The sequence below is a fragment of the Stomoxys calcitrans genome, chromosome 4 (assembly GCF_963082655.1).
Source record: "Stomoxys calcitrans chromosome 4, idStoCalc2.1, whole genome shotgun sequence".
NCBI lineage: Eukaryota > Metazoa > Arthropoda > Insecta > Diptera > Muscidae > Stomoxys > Stomoxys calcitrans.
The window spans coordinates 142,967,244-142,986,817 of NC_081555.1; the positions used below are offsets into that span (position 1 = coordinate 142,967,244).

Sequence of the window (19,574 nt, forward strand, 5' to 3'; positions counted from 1 at the left end):
ACTAAGAAGACTCACAGATGTTTTGCACTATCTAGACGGTTCGTAGGCTCGAAATGGGGACTGAATCCGAGGATAGTCTACTGGCTCTAAGGAAGCGCGATTAGACCAATAAATACTTACGCCTCAGTAGTTTGGTGGACTGCTATGGAGAAAAAGTGCAACATAAGGACCAAACAACAGGTTCAGAGAACATGTTGTCTTGGCATAGGCAGAGAGATGAGGACCACGCCCACTACGGTACTGGAGACTATTCTAGATATCCGACCCATAGATATACAGATTAAATGTGAGGCAGCCACTGTGGCTATGAGACTTAAGGCGATAGGAGAATGGATTGAGAATGGGAGCAGCTCAGGCGGCGATAGAAAACCAGGCGACGATAGGAAACCTGGAAGGAAGGGAAGAGGTTTCCGAGCGTATACCTGAGATGAATCTTGATGTCGAGTGCGAGACACTGTTGCCAGCGGCACAGTCTTGGATTGACGGAACCCCATTATTGGCATCTGGAAGATCATGTTACACGGATAAATTAAAGCTAGAAGACAGGGTGGGCCTGGGGTTTTACATTGAAAACCCAGGGACTAGGATCTGTTTTAGACTGTCTGACCATAAAACGGTCCTGCAGGCGGAGAGCGGGACGATCATGGAATGTGTGAAGTGGTGGCAATGTGAGGACGTCGAGTGTGAACATCTTTACCTACATTAAAATTGCCATAAGGGCAATAACAACTAGGAAGGTATGGTCACGAACAGTCTTGCAGTGTAAGAAGGAGATTAACGCCTTCTCTGAGGATGGGAAAATTCGCATCGTTTGGGTGCCAGGCCATAACGGAGTAAGGGGGAATGAAAGGGCAGACGATTTGGCGGTGAAGGCCAGAGAACTGTCAGAGTTAAAGGAGTGGGCGACGAACACCCTGTGCAACAGCGAAACGGTCGGTAGGACGGCGAAAATCCTATGGGGGGATCCAGATCGTGAGAAGACGTCGCTATTACAGAAACGAAGTAAGAAGGAGGTCTGTAGAGCTATTTGTATCATAACAGGACACATAGGACTACGAGCTCACCGAGCAAAATCGGTGCGGCAAGTGATAGCATGTGATGGTCATGCGAGGAAGATTATGAGACGTTGGAGCATTTCCTTTGTCATTGCCCTGCTTTTGCATCCAACAGATACTGGCACTTAGGTGGAGACACTATAACAGACATGAACCAACTTAGGGGAGTGGTATTGAAAATAATTAAGGATTTTGTTAGCAGCACGGTGTTCCTAACTTATAATTTTCTTTTTAGAGCTTACTTTATAGTTTTTAGAGCGCATAATAAACCGATTACTGGCTTAGATGTATGTCCATAGTGGCATGGGGCGAATTAATATCTGCACCCTTTTTTCAAACTAACCTAAACTAGATATAGCTCCTTCATATATCTTTCGTCCGATATGGCCTTTCTAAGATGTAGTAGCTACAAATTTGTTCAATTTGACGCCCTAATACTTATTCAAAATTTCACCAAAGTTTGTCCAGATTTGGCAATAGTTCCAATAGATATATATTTCATCCGATATGGCCCTTTAAGGCTTTAGTAGCCACAATTTAGATCCTATCGTAAGAAAATCTTAAAAGGTTTTATTCAATATTTCAATAGGTATGCTAAATTTAAGTCTGACTTGAGTTTAACATTGGTTCCATGTATTAAAAGTAGTACATAGACAGGGTGGTATTGAATATTATACATTCGTCCTTACCCCACATTTGCCTTTCCTTAGTGGTTTTAACTGGATTCATTCCTCCACTTTACGTCAATCCAATTAGCATTGGATACCTCTTTCCTAACTCCAGCTAGATTTTGTATACCCTACACCATTTTTGCATTTGTTTGTAACACCCAGAAGGAAGAGAGATGGACCCATTGAGAAGTATACCGATCGACTCAGAATCACTTTCTGATTTGATTTAGCTATGTCCGTCTGTCTGTCTGTCCGTCTGTCCATGTTAATTTGTGTACTAAGTACAGGTCGCAGTTGCCATCCGATCATCTTCAAATTTGGCACATTCCTTTTTTTTGACGTAGATACAAGGCATCTTGAAATTGGAAAAGTCTTTTCAGATTTAGATATAGCTCCCATATATATGTTCGTCCGATTTTGAGAAACATTGCAATAAAGTGTTCACCTGCCGAGGTCCAGAATTTGATTTAGCTTCCACTTTGTTCCTATAGGTTAGGCGATGTGTATACCCAACTTTTGCCTATCTCTACTATTTCTACCTATTCGATGTAATGGGTTAATGACAATTTTGTCTAAAGTTTGGCTCTTTGTGTTTCTTTGAGTAAAATAGTAAAAAATTTTTGTCCTAAAATTTTTTATGAAAAAATTATCGCTAAATTTTGAATTTGAATTGAAGAAAATTTCATAGTAATTTTGTTTTTTTTTACCCCCCACCCAAGAATGGGGGTATATTCATTTTTTCATTCCGTTTGCAGCACATCGAAATATCCATTTCCGACACTATAAAGTATATAAATTCTTGATCTAAGACTATCTCGCCATGTCCGTCCGTCGGTCACGCTACAGTCTTTAAAAGTAGAGATAGTGAGCTGAAATTTTGCACAGATTCCTTTTTTGTCCATAAACAGATTCTTTCTTTGTCCAGAGGCAGGCTAAGTTTGAAGATGGGCTATATTGTGCTATATCTTGATATAGGTCCCCTATAGATCCTTCTTAAATTTGGCCCAGATCGGTCCAGATTTGGATATAGCTGACCGATCTCTCTCGATTTAAGGTTTTGGGCCCATAAAATGCACATTTATTATCCGATTTCACCGAAATTTGGGACAGTGAGTTATGCCAGGTTCTTCGACATTCCTCTTCAATTTAGCCCAGATCGATCCAGATTTGGATATATTATAGCTGCCATATAGACCGATCTCTCGGTTGAAGGTTTTGGGCCCATAAAATGCACATTTATTATCAGATTTTGATGAAATTTGTGACAGCGAGTTGTGTTAGACTAGTCGATGTTCTTCTTCAATTTGACCCAGATCGGTCCGGAATTGGATATAGCAGCCATATAGACCGATCTCTCGATTTAAGGTTTTGCGCTCATAAAAGGCGCATTTATTGTCGGATGTTGCCGAAATTTGGGACAGTGAGTTGTGCTAGGCCCTTCGACAGCCCTCTTCAATCTGGCCCAAATCGGTTCAGATTTGGATATAGCTGCCATATAGACCGATCTCTCGATTTAAGGTTTTGCGCTCATAAAAGGCGCATTTTTTGTCCGATGTCACCGAAATTTGGGACTGTGAGTTGTGTTAGGCCTGTTTCTTTACGAACTTTGGTTTTGCCTTTTTTTTCCCACAAGACTAGATTGCTTTTTTTGTTTCAATTCAATTTGTTTATTTTCACAGGTTTGTATTTTTTTTGTTCCACTGTGCAATATTTACAATGTAGTATAAGCTTAATTAGGTAAGTGCAATATAAAACGAGGCAAGTGCAATATAAATTAAGGTAAGTGCAATATAAATTAGTTTAAACACTTTGTGCAATAATTAGGTTTTAAGAAAATATATGTAGGTAAATTTTAACAGTGTAGATAATAAGTAGTTAGTAATTTTATAATTTTTCTTGTGTTTCTTGCAATTTTTATTTCACTAATTTCCTTAGGTAAGTATTCTTCTTGTTTTTGTTTTGTTTTAATTTCAAGGTAGGTATTTAGGGGTCACAATATAGGTAAGTATGTTTATTTTCTAGATGGTAAGTATTTTTAAACAATTTCACATTTTAAACAGTTCTTAATTTCTTTGCTGTGTACAATTTAATTTCACTTTTTCTTTCTTTTTCCTTGCTCACAGGTTCTTTTTGTTGTTCTTTTTTTTTCTTGGTCGCGGGGGTTTATATGCGTACGGGAGTTAAGCTTGACTTCGAATAATTACCAAAAAGAAAAGAATATCATCTGCCAGTGGTTGGCGATGAACATTTGTTTGGCTGAATAACAACAAACAAGTATGTACCCAGCGACTGCATATACGCACGTTGGTATGAGTGCGTGTGTGTTTTACATGACAGACCGCTAGGCACATACCTGTTGCGTTTAGCTAGCACAGCAGCTATGATAAAAAAAATAGCACAACCATGAACATTCCGCCCCCCATGACCAAGTGTTACATTCCAAGATTTTAAGGGCTAAGTAAGTATGACGATGGAAGCCTTATTGATTTAGATTCCGAATAGGGCCGGATATGATGTATCCCAGTACCGTCCTATAGGCGTTGACGTCACCAAGTCCGGTAAATATGCGACCTTCTCTATGTATTGCAGAGTATGTATCTGCACCAAGCTCTAGATCGATAGGAACATTGCTTCTCGGGTCCGGGTCAGCTAGTGAGCTATCAGTTAAATCACGGGTCGGGTCGTGAAGAAGAGGGTCGGAATAGGGTTGTCTTGGCAGCTCGTCCGTGATGAGCGCGTTGACCTTTAACGCCCAAGTGCTAGTGGGTTGGCGAGACATAATTTTAAAGCTAGCAAATCGTTTACCTTGGTACAAAAACGTTCGAAGACCAAGCCGGCGGAACGTCGCATACGCGATTCTGGACATTATAGAGGACTGGCTTACCAGGACTCGCACAGAAGCCCAACTGTCGACGTCTTCACCGGTTATGCGTATAATGGCCGTCGGCACAAAAACAATGTCCCATAAGAAGCGGGGCGGTGTCACAGGCACGTCTATATTGAGGGGTGCCTCTTCGAGTTGAGGGGCCCCATGGAGTAGGGTGTGATGACGATCATGACAACGGCGGCACCCTGTGAGGCTTGTACAGTCTGGCGCTAGGTGACTTCTTGCCAGGCAATTTCTACAATAGCCTCTCCTTTCCACTGTTTCGTACCGTTGGTACGGGGTTTTGTCTCGAAAGCGCTGGCATGAGTTAAGAGCGTGGTCATCTTGGCAAAGACCACATGAATACTGCCATGTACTTGGACGACCACGCCCACGTTGCAAGTCCCGGTCCGCTCCAGGATGTCCTCTTTCCTGGCGATTGCCATCACGTCTTTCATTGTGTCGTGCGCCACGATTGTTTTCGCGAGGTCTTTCCTCCTCCTCTTGCCAATCTCCACGGGGTAAGTAGGCCGCCATTCCTGTAAGAAAAGTCTTGTGAGTACCGTGTTCTAAGGTTCGTGAGTACCCGACTAGTCATGCGGAAAACAATTTGACAATTTTAGTAATGGGTCTAGTGACTATTCCGTTTGACGTTCTAACATCTACTACTCTTATATTTTGATCTGTACCATGATAGGCCCTTTCAATGCGACCCATTGTCCATTCCGTAGGAGGGAACCTATCGTCTCTGATTACAACTAAATCATCCTTTGCGAGATTTTCCTGCTGATATTTCCATTTGGATCTGCGGTGCAATTCTTTCAAATACTCCGACTTCCATCGTTGGCAAAAGTATTGAGATACTATTTTGAGTCTTTTCCACCTATTAGCAAAAGAGACATCCTGATCTGAAACATCAGGCTCCGCTGGGGTCAGAAGTGGTGTACCAATAAGAAAGTGGCCTGGAGTCAAAGGCGAGAAGTCATTGGGGTCGTCGTTGGCTGGACTCAGCGGTCTGGAATTTAAGCAAGCCTCTATTCGAGTCAAAATTGTGGACAATTCCTCGAACGTAAAGTTCATTTTCGGAATAAACTTGCGCAAGTGGGATTTAAAAGACTTGACACCCGCTTCCCACAGGCCGCCCATGTGAGGGGCACCAGGAGGAATAAATTTCCAAACTAGATTTTGATAAACATTCTGCTGCAGCGTTTGGTTTTGTAGAGTCTTTAAGAACTCTAGACGATCCTTTTTAAGTAATTCAGAGGCGCCCACAAAGTTTTTCCCATTATCGGAGTAGATACAGGCCGGACAACCTCTACGAGCAATAAAACGCGAAAACGCCGCTAAAAAAGATTGTGTAGAAAGATCGGTTGTTGCCTCCAAGTGTATGGCTTTTGTCGCAAAACAAACAAAGATACAGACGTACCCTTTGGTAATCAGACAAGCACGACCTGAATAGTTTTTAATATTAAAGGGTCCTGCAAAGTCAACCCCGGTATTGGTAAAGGGTCTCGAGAGTGAAGTGCGCTCAGGTGGAAGGGACGCCATTATTTGTGATTGCAAGTGCTTTTTATACAAAATACAGGTCTTGCAGTTGTGTATAACTTTCTTAACAAGGGGTTTTAACCGAAATATCCAAAATTCTGATCGCAATAATCGTGTCATGAGCTGGTTGCCTCCATGAAGTGTTATTTTGTGTGCAAACTCGACAAGAAGTTGAGTCATTCTTGCATCATATGGCAAGAGAATGGGATGCCTTTCATTGTATGACAGTGCCGGTGATTGGACTAGACGCCCATTGGACCGCATAACCCCTTTCGAGTCTAAAAATGGGTTCAATGACAAAAGGCTACTGCTGGGCGACAATTTAGTTTTCTGTTCTAAATTGTGGTATTCGGAAGCAAAGTACTGTTTCTGAGTCATAACTAAGAGTCGTTGCTTTACGTCTTGTATTTCTTCAGCGGTAATCTTCCCAGACGAGATTCTAAGATGCGATCGACCTGCGCTAGTGTTTCGCCAAAATCTTAAAACATAACACAAAACTCGATATGCTCGAGACAAAGAAGAGAATCTTTCGAGAGGGTCTTCAAAGGTTGTAGTAGCAAAAACTTTAACTGCTTTCGCTTCTAAACTCGTGTCACTAAAAACTTCGTACGTTGGCCACCTGTCTTTCGGAAGTTTTAACCATAGGGGTCCGTGCCACCACAAATGATGACCTTTCAAGTCAGATGGTGAGCACCCTCGACTGGCAACATCCGCAGGGTTACTTTCGGAGTCAATATGCAGCCAATTTTCAACCCCGACGTTTTCCAATATCTCCGAGACGCGATTTCCCACAAATGTGCTCCAAGCACAAGGTGGTTTCTTGAGCCATGCTAGAACAATTGTTGAGTCAGTCCAGTAGTAAGTTGTGAAGTTAGAAATTTGAAGCTTAGCTATAATTGACGACGCAAGCTTTGATAATAAAACAGCCCCGCATAACTCAAGCCTTGGTAGCGAGATTTTCTTTATGGGGGCTACACGAGTCTTAGCAGCGAGCAAATATGTTTCTGTCTTGTGGTCTTCATGTTCCACTCTTATGTAAAGAGCTGCTCCGTACGCACTCTCAGACGCATCACAAAACCCGTGAACTTCAACTTGACACGAAGGCACAAACTGAATCCATCTTGGAACTTTTACTGATTCAATTTCCCCACAGTTTTTTACAAAGGTTTGCCAGTTTATTAATGCTATTGCTTTGAGCGTGTCATCCCAGTCTATTTTGTCAAGCCATACTTGCTGCATGACTAGCTTGGCGATTACAATAACTGGGGCCAACCAACCACAAGGGTCAAACAATTTGGCAATGGATGATAAGACCTCTCTTTTTGTGTACGTTGGTCTGACTTCTAATGATGGTGGTGTGAATGTGAAATAATCCCCAGAAATATTCCACCGAATACCAAGGGTTTTGGTTGAAGAGTCCTCCGAGAGCTCAAGCCAATTTACTGGCAGCAATTGATCGGCAGGTAAGTCTTGAATGACTTTGTGATCATTTGCTGTCCATTTCATGAGTTGAAATCCAGCCGAATCAAAGGCTGAGATTAACTCTTTACGAGATCGGATGGCTTCTTCAATTGTGTGAGCCCCGACCAGAACATCATCAACATACAGATTCTCTTGAATGATCTTTGATGCTAAGGGGTATGTGTCCGCCACGTCTTCCGCAAGTTGAAGAAGTGTTCGGATTGCAAGGAATGGTGCGCAATTTACTCCAAACGTGACTGTCAAGAGCTCAAAATCCTCGACTTGGTCCTTTGGAGATTTTCTAAAAAGTATTCTTTGGAATTGTGTCTGATTAGGGTCTAGGAGAATTTGCCGGTACATCTTCGTTACGTCCGCATTGAATACGTATTTGAAGAATCTCCACTTCAAAATTTGTAACACAAGGTCTTGTTGAAGAATGGGTCCAGCAAACAGGTTGTCGTTGAGGCTTCTTTTGTTCGAAGAAGGACTTGACGCATTGAAAACCACTCTAAGTTTCGTTGTGAGTCGATCTGGCTTGATGACAGCATGATGCGGCAAATAGTAATTGGGAGTCTTAGTTACCTCCTCGGCCGATAATCTCCTCATGTGTCCAAGTTCCAGATATTCCAGAATAGTTTTATCATATTGTTCCTTTATTTCAGGCGTTGCCTGCAGCTTCCTTTCCATTCGATAAAATTGTGCTAAAGCGATGTTTCTAGAACTTCCTAGTTCTTCGCAATTTTTAAACGGTAGGGTCACAACGTATCTTCCATTTTGGTTTCGGCGAGTGGTTGTCTTAAAGTTTTGTTCACAAACCATGTCCTCTTCAGACCTCAAAATCTTTTTGGGGGTCTCCTCCACCTCCCAAAAACGTGTAAGTATTTTCTCTATCGATATTGTGTTGTGCAGAGAAACTCGGTTACCCCCTGTAGTTCCTTGTGCTATGGGTCCACCAACGATCCATCCAAAAACTGTGTTCGAGAAGTCATTGGGGTCGTCGTTGGCTGGACTCAGCGGTCTGGAATTTAAGCAAGCCTCTATTCGAGTCAAAATTGTGGACAATTCCTCGAACGTAAAGTTCATTTTCGGAATAAACTTGCGCAAGTGGGATTTAAAAGACTTGACACCCGCTTCCCACAGGCCGCCCATGTGAGGGGCACCAGGAGGAATAAATTTCCAAACTAGATTTTGATAAACATTCTGCTGCAGCGTTTGGTTTTGTAGAGTCTTTAAGAACTCTAGACGATCCTTTTTAAGTAATTCAGAGGCGCCCACAAAGTTTTTCCCATTATCGGAGTAGATACAGGCCGGACAACCTCTACGAGCAATAAAACGCGAAAACGCCGCTAAAAAAGATTGTGTAGAAAGATCGGTTGTTGCCTCCAAGTGTATGGCTTTTGTCGCAAAACAAACAAAGATACAGACGTACCCTTTGGTAATCAGACAAGCACGACCTGAATAGTTTTTAATATTAAAGGGTCCTGCAAAGTCAACCCCGGTATTGGTAAAGGGTCTCGAGAGTGAAGTGCGCTCAGGTGGAAGGGACGCCATTATTTGTGATTGCAAGTGCTTTTTATACAAAATACAGGTCTTGCAGTTGTGTATAACTTTCTTAACAAGGGGTTTTAACCGAAATATCCAAAATTCTGATCGCAATAATCGTGTCATGAGCTGGTTGCCTCCATGAAGTGTTATTTTGTGTGCAAACTCGACAAGAAGTTGAGTCATTCTTGCATCATATGGCAAGAGAATGGGATGCCTTTCATTGTATGACAGTGCCGGTGATTGGACTAGACGCCCATTGGACCGCATAACCCCTTTCGAGTCTAAAAATGGGTTCAATGACAAAAGGCTACTGCTGGGCGACAATTTAGTTTTCTGTTCTAAATTGTGGTATTCGGAAGCAAAGTACTGTTTCTGAGTCATAACTAAGAGTCGTTGCTTTACGTCTTGTATTTCTTCAGCGGTAATCTTCCCAGACGAGATTCTAAGATGCGATCGACCTGCGCTAGTGTTTCGCCAAAATCTTAAAACATAACACAAAACTCGATATGCTCGAGACAAAGAAGAGAATCTTTCGAGAGGGTCTTCAAAGGTTGTAGTAGCAAAAACTTTAACTGCTTTCGCTTCTAAACTCGTGTCACTAAAAACTTCGTACGTTGGCCACCTGTCTTTCGGAAGTTTTAACCATAGGGGTCCGTGCCACCACAAATGATGACCTTTCAAGTCAGATGGTGAGCACCCTCGACTGGCAACATCCGCAGGGTTACTTTCGGAGTCAATATGCAGCCAATTTTCAACCCCGACGTTTTCCAATATCTCCGAGACGCGATTTCCCACAAATGTGCTCCAAGCACAAGGTGGTTTCTTGAGCCATGCTAGAACAATTGTTGAGTCAGTCCAGTAGTAAGTTGTGAAGTTAGAAATTTGAAGCTTAGCTATAATTGACGACGCAAGCTTTGATAATAAAACAGCCCCGCATAACTCAAGCCTTGGTAGCGAGATTTTCTTTATGGGGGCTACACGAGTCTTAGCAGCGAGCAAATATGTTTCTGTCTTGTGGTCTTCATGTTCCACTCTTATGTAAAGAGCTGCTCCGTACGCACTCTCAGACGCATCACAAAACCCGTGAACTTCAACTTGACACGAAGGCACAAACTGAATCCATCTTGGAACTTTTACTGATTCAATTTCCCCACAGTTTTTTACAAAGGTTTGCCAGTTTATTAATGCTATTGCTTTGAGCGTGTCATCCCAGTCTATTTTGTCAAGCCATACTTGCTGCATGACTAGCTTGGCGATTACAATAACTGGGGCCAACCAACCACAAGGGTCAAACAATTTGGCAATGGATGATAAGACCTCTCTTTTTGTGTACGTTGGTCTGACTTCTAATGATGGTGGTGTGAATGTGAAATAATCCCCAGAAATATTCCACCGAATACCAAGGGTTTTGGTTGAAGAGTCCTCCGAGAGCTCAAGCCAATTTACTGGCAGCAATTGATCGGCAGGTAAGTCTTGAATGACTTTGTGATCATTTGCTGTCCATTTCATGAGTTGAAATCCAGCCGAGTCAAAGGCTGAGATTAACTCTTTACGAGATCGGATGGCTTCTTCAATTGTGTGAGCCCCGACCAGAACATCATCAACATACAGATTCTCTTGAATGATCTTTGATGCTAAGGGGTATGTGTCCGCCACGTCTTCCGCAAGTTGAAGAAGTGTTCGGATTGCAAGGAATGGTGCGCAATTTACTCCAAACGTGACTGTCAAGAGCTCAAAATCCATGGTTGTGCTATTTTTTTCACAAATCCGGTTCGAAGGACCAAAATCTTTTTGGGGGTCTCCTCCACCTCCCAAAAACGTGTAAGTATTTTCTCTATCGATATTGTGTTGTGCAGAGAAACTCGGTTACCCCCTGTAGTTCCTTGTGCTATGGGTCCACCAACGATCCATCCAAAAACTGTGTTCTGTGCCAAAAGTGTGCCGACTGATTTCATAGGAGATCCAATGTCAAAAATAAGGGGTCCTATGTCCATTCCTATTAGAAGGTCAACCGGTTGGCTAATATAGAATTTTGGATCTGCCAAATCAAGGTTGGCAACATCCTGAAGTTGTGCTAGGTCTAAGTTTTGTGGTGGTAAATTAGAAGGAAGGGCCTTCAAGACAGGCGCCCAAACCTCCAACTCAAATCGAGGGTCTAAGCTTGAACGCAAAGTAAAGAGACAAGCTTTGTTCGAAGTTTCGGCTACCATCTGGCTAAGCCCCGTGACGTGTACCAAGTTTCGCTTAGTTGGAAGACTCAATTTGTTCTTGAGTTTATCTGTTATAAAGGTGGACTGCGATCCAGAGTCAATAATAGCTCTGGCATCGAATAGTTGTCCTCTAGATTCTATCTGCACTACGGCAGTAAATAGCAAAGTTTCCCTAGGATGACGCTCACTAATTTGCTTATCCCGAAGGGTCAGGGTGGTGATGTTACTTTGTCTTGTGTCAGGAGTGGACTGTATAATTGTCGTAAGAGCGGTAGCACTAGTACTGGGTCGCGCTACATCTCTGGCTGGGTATTGGCTACTAGCTTGGGTTTCCGTTCCCTTGTGTAGCATTGTGTGATGCTTCAAGTTGCATTCTCTACATGAAAATTTGCTCTTGCAGTCTTTTACCCCGTGATTAGATGAAAGGCAATTGTAGCATAAGTGTGAAACCTTCACGATGTGAATCCTATCATTGATATTTTTCTCAATAAACTTCGGACAATCCCGGATGAAATGCGTTGCTTTACAAATCTGGCAACTTTGAGCCGTTTGGGTAGGTTTTGCCGGAGGCTGTCTTGCATTAGCATTATTCTTAGCACCAGAACTGTGGGTCTTTTGTGAAATGTTCGTGTGAAAGCTGTTGAAAAACTTTTTGTTCTGGTCCTGCTTATTGTGACTTGGCTTACTAAAACTTGGTTTAATATTGCTTACAGACTCGAGGGTCTTAAACTTATGGGTCAGAAATCTGTCAAATTCCGCCCATGTTGGAAGAGTCTTGCAATCATTTAACGAATTCTCAAACTCCTCTAGAAATTGTCTAGGTAACCTTGCCGAACATAAGTAGATCAAGATCGGGTCCCATTTTGTAACATCCACGCAAAGTATTTCAAGAGTTTGTATACAGCTATTAACAGTGCGCTGCAGCTTCTGAACTGACTGAGAACATTCTACCGTAACATTTGGCAGATTAAAAAGAATCTTTAGCTGTTCGTTGACCTGCATTCTTTTATTCTCATATCTGTCAGTTAAATTGGACCAAGCTAATAAAAATCCATCATTTGTCAAAGGAACGTGGCTTATCATCTCCCTCGCCTCTCCTGCGGTCTTTTGTGTCAAATGAAAAAGTTTTTCAACGTTGCTTAGCCTTGGATTCCTAATATAAATTGCAGTGAAAAGGTCCCTGAATGTTGGCCAAGCTGTATATCCTCCCTTGAAAGTGTCTGTATCACACGGGGGGAGTCTAGAGACTGGCATAAAATCCCTTTCCTCGGATCTTACTTGCTGTATCGACTCTCTTTCTGCCTTCTCCTGGATCGCCTGTTCTTTAAATGCATTAATATCCGCGTTCAATGAACCTATGACTCGCATATAGCTTTCCCTAGCGTCTTTGTAATGAGATCGAAGCTTGTTTCTATCCATGGGTGTTTCGCCCTCCGCTGCAACATGATCGCGGCATTCTAAGTATGATTTTTTAACGTTGTTCCAAAGCGAATCCAGCTCCACTCTTAGAGCCTCCAGGCTATGAACATTATCCTCGGATCTCGCTGCGGCGAATGTGCTGTCGAAATCCACCAAGTCATTGACGCTATTTGCAAATCTATCACGTATAGCTTTCTCCATTTTGCCAAAAATTCCTTGCTACTAAAATTTTCCAATTCGTGAAAATTTCAGAGAAGGGTCAAGCAAAACACTATTTAATTGTCTCGGTTCAGGACCTAAATTCAAAAAAACTCAATTTTCCTTGAAGGGTCCGATGCCGACTATCAAAGCGGATTCCCAAACTAAATGGCACAGTCTTCGTTCGTCTGTGGAGGCGGATTAATGATAATGGAAGAACAAATAAATTTCCTCTCAAGGCAGCGGGTCAATCAATTCAGTGCTTCAGAGAAAGGCGAACAGAAACCCACTTTCAATAAATCGTGGCGAATTGCAATACGAGGGACGTGGTATTTGCGCCCCAATAGACAGTCTTCAAGAAAGCAGATAATATCTCTGTCGATTTGTAAAATGTTGGGACAATTTTTTCTTTTTTTTACCCAATCGATTTAGGTCACTTTGCTCTACAACGTATCATTTCATCTAAGCCAGCGACAAAATTTCAAAAAAAAAAAAAATCGCAAACACAGTCACGTCTTAATAAAGAGCCAACAACAAAGACCCTGTGATTCAAAAATCAAATTCAATTCTGACTAGGCCTCTATACCACAAGGATCGTATCTAATCAACGAGGCACAAATTTAAAACAAAACAGGATGAAAATGGCATAGATTCGATTTGGGTCACTTTTCACATTAAATTCAAAATGGACGTAAATATTTCCGAAATTCCTTAATAAATTTTTTGAAAATCAAAAATGGCCGTCGAGTCCCCTTCTTCAAACGTATATAGGGTCAGTGGATCGCTTTGCATATGTGTGTCACAAAATTCATATGAGTCAAAAAATGGCGGGTCACTAAACTCACTCCATTGGGCATCAAAGCATTTATCGCATGAACTAGTCTATAGCACGCAAAAGGTAAGTATACAGGGTCATGCACAGGTTTCGAGTATTTTTTTGCCACATAATTACAATGAGAGTCAAGAAGTGCGGCACCTGGTATTCTCTCCTTGTGTCGTGCTTTTATATACGCATGTAAATGGGTACTCACTTTGAAGGTAAGGTTTGAGTGTATGTGTAGAGGTATACGTGTGTGTGTGTGTCTGTAGACGCCGGCCTTCCAATGTCCGTCCGCTCAAAACCTTATGGCTGAATTGCTGGAATGCTCGTAACGGATTTAAGATTTCTGGATCAATCTCTTGTTATGTAACGCGACCCCGAACCGAGCTTTTGTTTTGTTGTTGTGTAGATTAATTGATCTTGCAGCACGCTCACAATGTCTCTTGTACAATTTTGATTATTTTCTATTATTATTATTTTTTTTTTTTTTTTTAACAAAAAATAAAATTTTTTACTTTTTCCAATGTATTTTAGCTTTTCACAAAGGGATGTAACACAACTAATGTCTGTGAACCACCAAAATCACACTTTTCGAAATGGCCACTTAATTTAAAAATTTTTTTGAAATAACCACACTTTTTTTTCACAAATTCGGCTCCGAATGGACCAAAATGTTTCTTTACGAACTTTGGTTTTGCCTTTTTTTTCCCACAAGACTAGATTGCTTTTTTTGTTTCAATTCAATTTGTTTATTTTCACAGGTTTGTATTTTTTTTGTTCCACTGTGCAATATTTACAATGTAGTATAAGCTTAATTAGGTAAGTGCAATATAAAACGAGGCAAGTGCAATATAAATTAAGGTAAGTGCAATATAAATTAGTTTAAACACTTTGTGCAATAATTAGGTTTTAAGAAAATATATGTAGGTAAATTTTAACAGTGTAGATAATAAGTAGTTAGTAATTTTATAATTTTTCTTGTGTTTCTTGCAATTTTTATTTCACTAATTTCCTTAGGTAAGTATTCTTCTTGTTTTTGTTTTGTTTTAATTTCAAGGTAGGTATTTAGGGGTCACAATATAGGTAAGTATGTTTATTTTCTAGATGGTAAGTATTTTTAAACAATTTCACATTTTAAACAGTTCTTAATTTCTTTGCTGTGTACAATTTAATTTCACTTTTTCTTTCTTTTTCCTTGCTCACAGGTTCTTTTTGTTGTTCTTTTTTTTTCTTGGTCGCGGGGGTTTATATGCGTACGGGAGTTAAGCTTGACTTCGAATAATTACCAAAAAGAAAAGAATATCATCTGCCAGTGGTTGGCGATGAACATTTGTTTGGCTGAATAACAACAAACAAGTATGTACCCAGCGACTGCATATACGCACGTTGGTATGAGTGCGTGTGTGTTTTACATGACAGACCGCTAGGCACATACCTGTTGCGTTTAGCTAGCACAGCAGCTATGATAAAAAAAATAGCACAACCATGAACAAGGCCCTTCGACAGCCCCCTTCAATTTGGTCCAGATCGGTTCAGATTTGGATATAACTGCCATATAGACCGATCTCTCGATTTAAAGTCTTGGCCCCATAATAGGCACATTTATTACTCGATTTCTCTGAAATTTGGGACTGTGAGTTGTGTTAGGCCCTTCGACAGCCCCCTTCAATTTGGTCCAGATCAGTTAAGATTTGGATGTAACTGTCATATAAACCGATCTCTCGATTTAAAGTCCTGGCCCCATAAAAGGCACATTTACTATCCGATTTCGCTGAAATTTGACATAGTGACTTATGTTAGGCTTTTCGACATCCGTGTCGTATGTGGTTCAAATCGGACTATATTTGGATATGGCTACCAAAAAGACAGGTTAGAGAAGCCGTCGTAGCGCAGAGGTTAGCATGTCCGCCTAGACGCTGAACGCCATAGGCGGACGCTGAACGCCATAGGCAGACGCTGAACGCCATAGGCGGACGCTGAACGCCATAGGCAGACGCTGAACGCCATAGGCGGACGCTGAATGCCATAGGCAGACGCTGAACGCCATAGGCGGATGCTGAACGCCATAGGCGGACGCTGAACGTATAGGCGGACGCTGAACGCCATAGGCGGACGCTGAACGCCATAGGCGGAAAATTGAACAATGATTTGTACTTATCGAATTCAATCCAAATCGGACCTTATTTTGGCGACATAAATTATGCATTTTTCACCGGATAATGACGAAATGACGAAAGATGTTTACATATATACCCGAGGTTATGGGTATCTAAAGATTGGCCCGGCTGAACTTAATGCCTTTTCACATGTTTGATCATATATTTCGTTATTTCGGCGTGTTTTAAGCAGAATGACAAAATAAGCCTATTTCTTAAATATTTTTATTTGATCAATGTAATACACCCCCTATAACACTACAATTTAGACAATGCATGAGTTTTTCTTAATTCGTCCATTTCATAAACCTTTTATTTCTAAGTTTCACACCATCCGGCTTCATATCACAAAGTTCTTCTATCTCCAGCGGAAATAGTCCTTGGCCATGTTCTACAAACTAATTGAGTAAATAGCAGTGCAAAATGTTTACACTGGAGTTTGGTGCTTATGCCGGGCCATGACATGCACATATCATTCGAGGACAAATGCACAATTTATAAAATTACAAATTGTTTGCCAAATGTCATTATGTATTTCAATTATGAGACAAGAGGAAAGGCGCCGGCAGGGATGGGATGTGGGAGAAAACTGTAAATTGCATGCATTGACGTCTGTGAAAAGTCATTCAAAAGTTACATTAACTTTAATAGTTTCTAGTTAACAGTCAAACGCATGAACACGCCGACACACAGCCAAGCACTTGGTGGTGAAATACTTTTAGAAATCTACTTATGCACACATGCACACATCGGCACTTCCACTTCAACAAAAAAGAAAAAAAAACAGAAATGATACTAAAACTTTTTAAAAGTCATTGCCTGGCAAGGACATTAAAAAAGGAGCAAATGGTGTGTCTATGCAGTTCAGTAGGTATCTGAGTGTTAATATCTACATGGGTGTATGCGTGTGAAACTATTACCATTCATTAGGGAGTAAGGATGCTTGGGTGTCAGTACACTTGTCTTGGCAGCAGGTGAGGCTTGCTTGCTTGCCTGTACTCCAAGAGCATTGAATATTCTCAGCCACATCTCTTCACGTTTCTCCTTTGCCGTTGAATGCTTAAATTACAAATTTTAGGTTGCCTGACAAGATTGGGTGTGACGAGATTTTTTATAGTCCTGCTTTTAATGCTCACTGCACTGCATGATGGCAAATCGTAAATTATATGCTGTGCATTATTTTAATCATTCGGAGACTAAAAATCATTTAATGAGCATTTTATGTTGTTTCCCATTTGCAATTTCATGCATATTTAAAATCGTTTAAATTGAATTTAATACTCGAGTAATCAAAAAGGGGAAAGTAAAGAGTGTCATTTGGCAAGACTTGTTTTTAGGGAAGGAAACGTGGGGTAAGGAGTGGTAGAAGGAGTGGTGGAAGGAGTGGTAGAAGGAGTGGTAGAAGGGCATAGAGAATTTGGTTGCCTATTTTATACCCAGCACCGAAGAAATATACATTGTTTCATTTGCAACTAGGGATCGGGAGTGGGTAACTTTTTTCCGTTCCACTCCCGCCCCGGCCATTTTTATACCCTCCACCATAGGAAGGGGGCTATACTAATTTCGTCATTCTGTTTGTAACTACTCGAAATATTCGTCTGAGACCCCATAAAGTATATATATTCTTGATAGTCGTGACATTTTATGTCGATCTAGCCATGTCCGTCCGTCTGTCCGTCCGTCTGTCTGTCGAAAGCACGCTAACTTCCGAAGGAGTAAAGCTAGCCGCTTGAAATTTTGCACAAATACTTCTTATTAGTGTAGGTCGGTTGATATTGTAAATGGGCCATATAGGTTCATGTTTTGATATAGCTGCCATATAAACCGATCTTGGGTCTTAACTTCTTGAGACCCCATAAAGCAGTTCTTATCCGATTTTATTGAAATTTTGCACATAGTGTCTAGGTATCACTTCCAACAACTACGGTATGGTTTAAATCGGTCCATATTTTGATATAGCTGCCATATAACCGATCTGGGGTCTTGACTTCTTGAGCCTCTAGAGGGCGCAATTCTCGTCCAATTTAACTGAAATTTTGCACGAAGTGTTTTGTTAGCACTTTCAACAAATACGCTAAGTATGGTATTAATCGGTTCACAATCTGGTATAGCTGTCATATAAACCAATCTTGGATCTTGACTTCTTGAGCCAATAGAGCGCGCAATTATCATCCGATTTGGCTGAAATTTTCCATGAAATTTTTTATTATGACTTCCAATAACTGTGCTTAGTATGGCGTAAATCGGTATAGAACCTGATATAGCTGCCCTATAAACCAATCTGGGATCTTGACTTCTTGAAACTCTAGAGGGCGCAATTATAAGGCGATTTGGATGAAATTTTGTACAAAAGCTTCTCTCATGACCATTAACATACGTGTTTATTGTGGTTTGAATCGGTCTATAGTTTGATCCAGCTCCCATATAAATCAATCTCTCTACTTTAGTTCTTGTTTTTTTTATCAGAAAGCGGGTAGGGTGTAATGAACACTGCCTGGAACATCGGATATTGCATCAAGTGTAACACAGTGTCCATTGTGTCTAGCCATTAGATGTAGCATTACGTTCAGTGCATCAGACGGTGTCGTCCTAAGTGCGGCTTTGATGCACAAACAAGCCATCCTTTGGGTCCGGTTAAGTATTGAGCAGTAGATGGACTTTTGAAGCGCCTTCCAGCAGACCCGCCCGGCTGCGATGCACAAACAAACCATCCTTTGGGTCCGGTTAAGTATTGAGCAGTAGATGGACTTTTGAAGTGCCGTCCACCGGACCACAGCACCATATAACATTATAGGCTTCCTGAAGTATGTTTCTTAGAGTGCTAGGAAACTTTCTTCTAAACGCAATTGCCACGTCATCAGCATACGCGACCATTTTTACTCCTTTTTCCAGAAAAAATAATATATTATTAGTGGCTTTATTCCAAAGTAGGCATCAACTCTACCGTAAGAGAGTTTATTAATAACTTGCTTACTAAAAGGTGCATTACGGCAGGCTTGGGATCTGAGGATCTAAAAAGATGGGTCAGCAGAAGAACACCTCAAGGAGGTGTACTGTTCTCTCCAAAGAAGTGTCGCTCTGCCGCACGCCGTTCGGATTCGCCTATAAAATGGAGGCCCCTTATCACTGAGCTTTAACCTGAATTGGACTGCACTCATTGATATGTGAGAAGTTTTACCTCTGTTCCTTAGTGGAATGTTCATGGGCAAAATTTGAATTATTACATCATTAGGGCCTGGCGACTTAAAGGAGTCGAAACTTTTTATCGCCCAAAGGATTTTCGGCTCAGACACAATTTCCCAATAGCCTCCGACGAATGCATACCATTGACAACCTCTTCTGGCGCCACATTGTCCGTTGAAGAATTACCCGGGAAATGTGTATCAACGAGTAGCTCTAGTGTTTCCTCACTAGACGTTGTCCATACATTCTCTGGCTTCTGAACATACCCTACCGTAATAGATTTCGAGGACAGAATTTTCCTTAAACTGGTAAAATTCACATATGTATAATCAGACCTTTCGATTTTATTTCCCAAGCCTCTTAATGGCAGTTACCATGTTCGGTTTGGATGTAGGAAAGCTTTGTATATCTCATTGTTTCCAATTGAAAAGAAATCGGATAATAA

General features: G+C 41.2%; 1 protein-coding gene across 1 annotated transcript; it reads right to left on the bottom strand.

Moving 5' to 3' along the window:
• Window positions 1-3,712: 3,712 nt before the first annotated feature.
• Window positions 3,713-14,608, bottom strand: LOC131996650 (uncharacterized). Its single transcript, XM_059366280.1, has 2 exons — window positions 14,002-14,608; window positions 3,713-5,131 (listed from the first exon to the last, which is right to left on the bottom strand). The coding sequence occupies exon 2, from the start codon at window positions 5,127-5,129 to the stop codon at window positions 4,206-4,208; it is 924 nt and encodes a 307-aa protein (XP_059222263.1). The 5' UTR covers window positions 5,130-5,131; window positions 14,002-14,608; the 3' UTR covers window positions 3,713-4,205.
• Window positions 14,609-19,574: the final 4,966 nt, after the last annotated feature.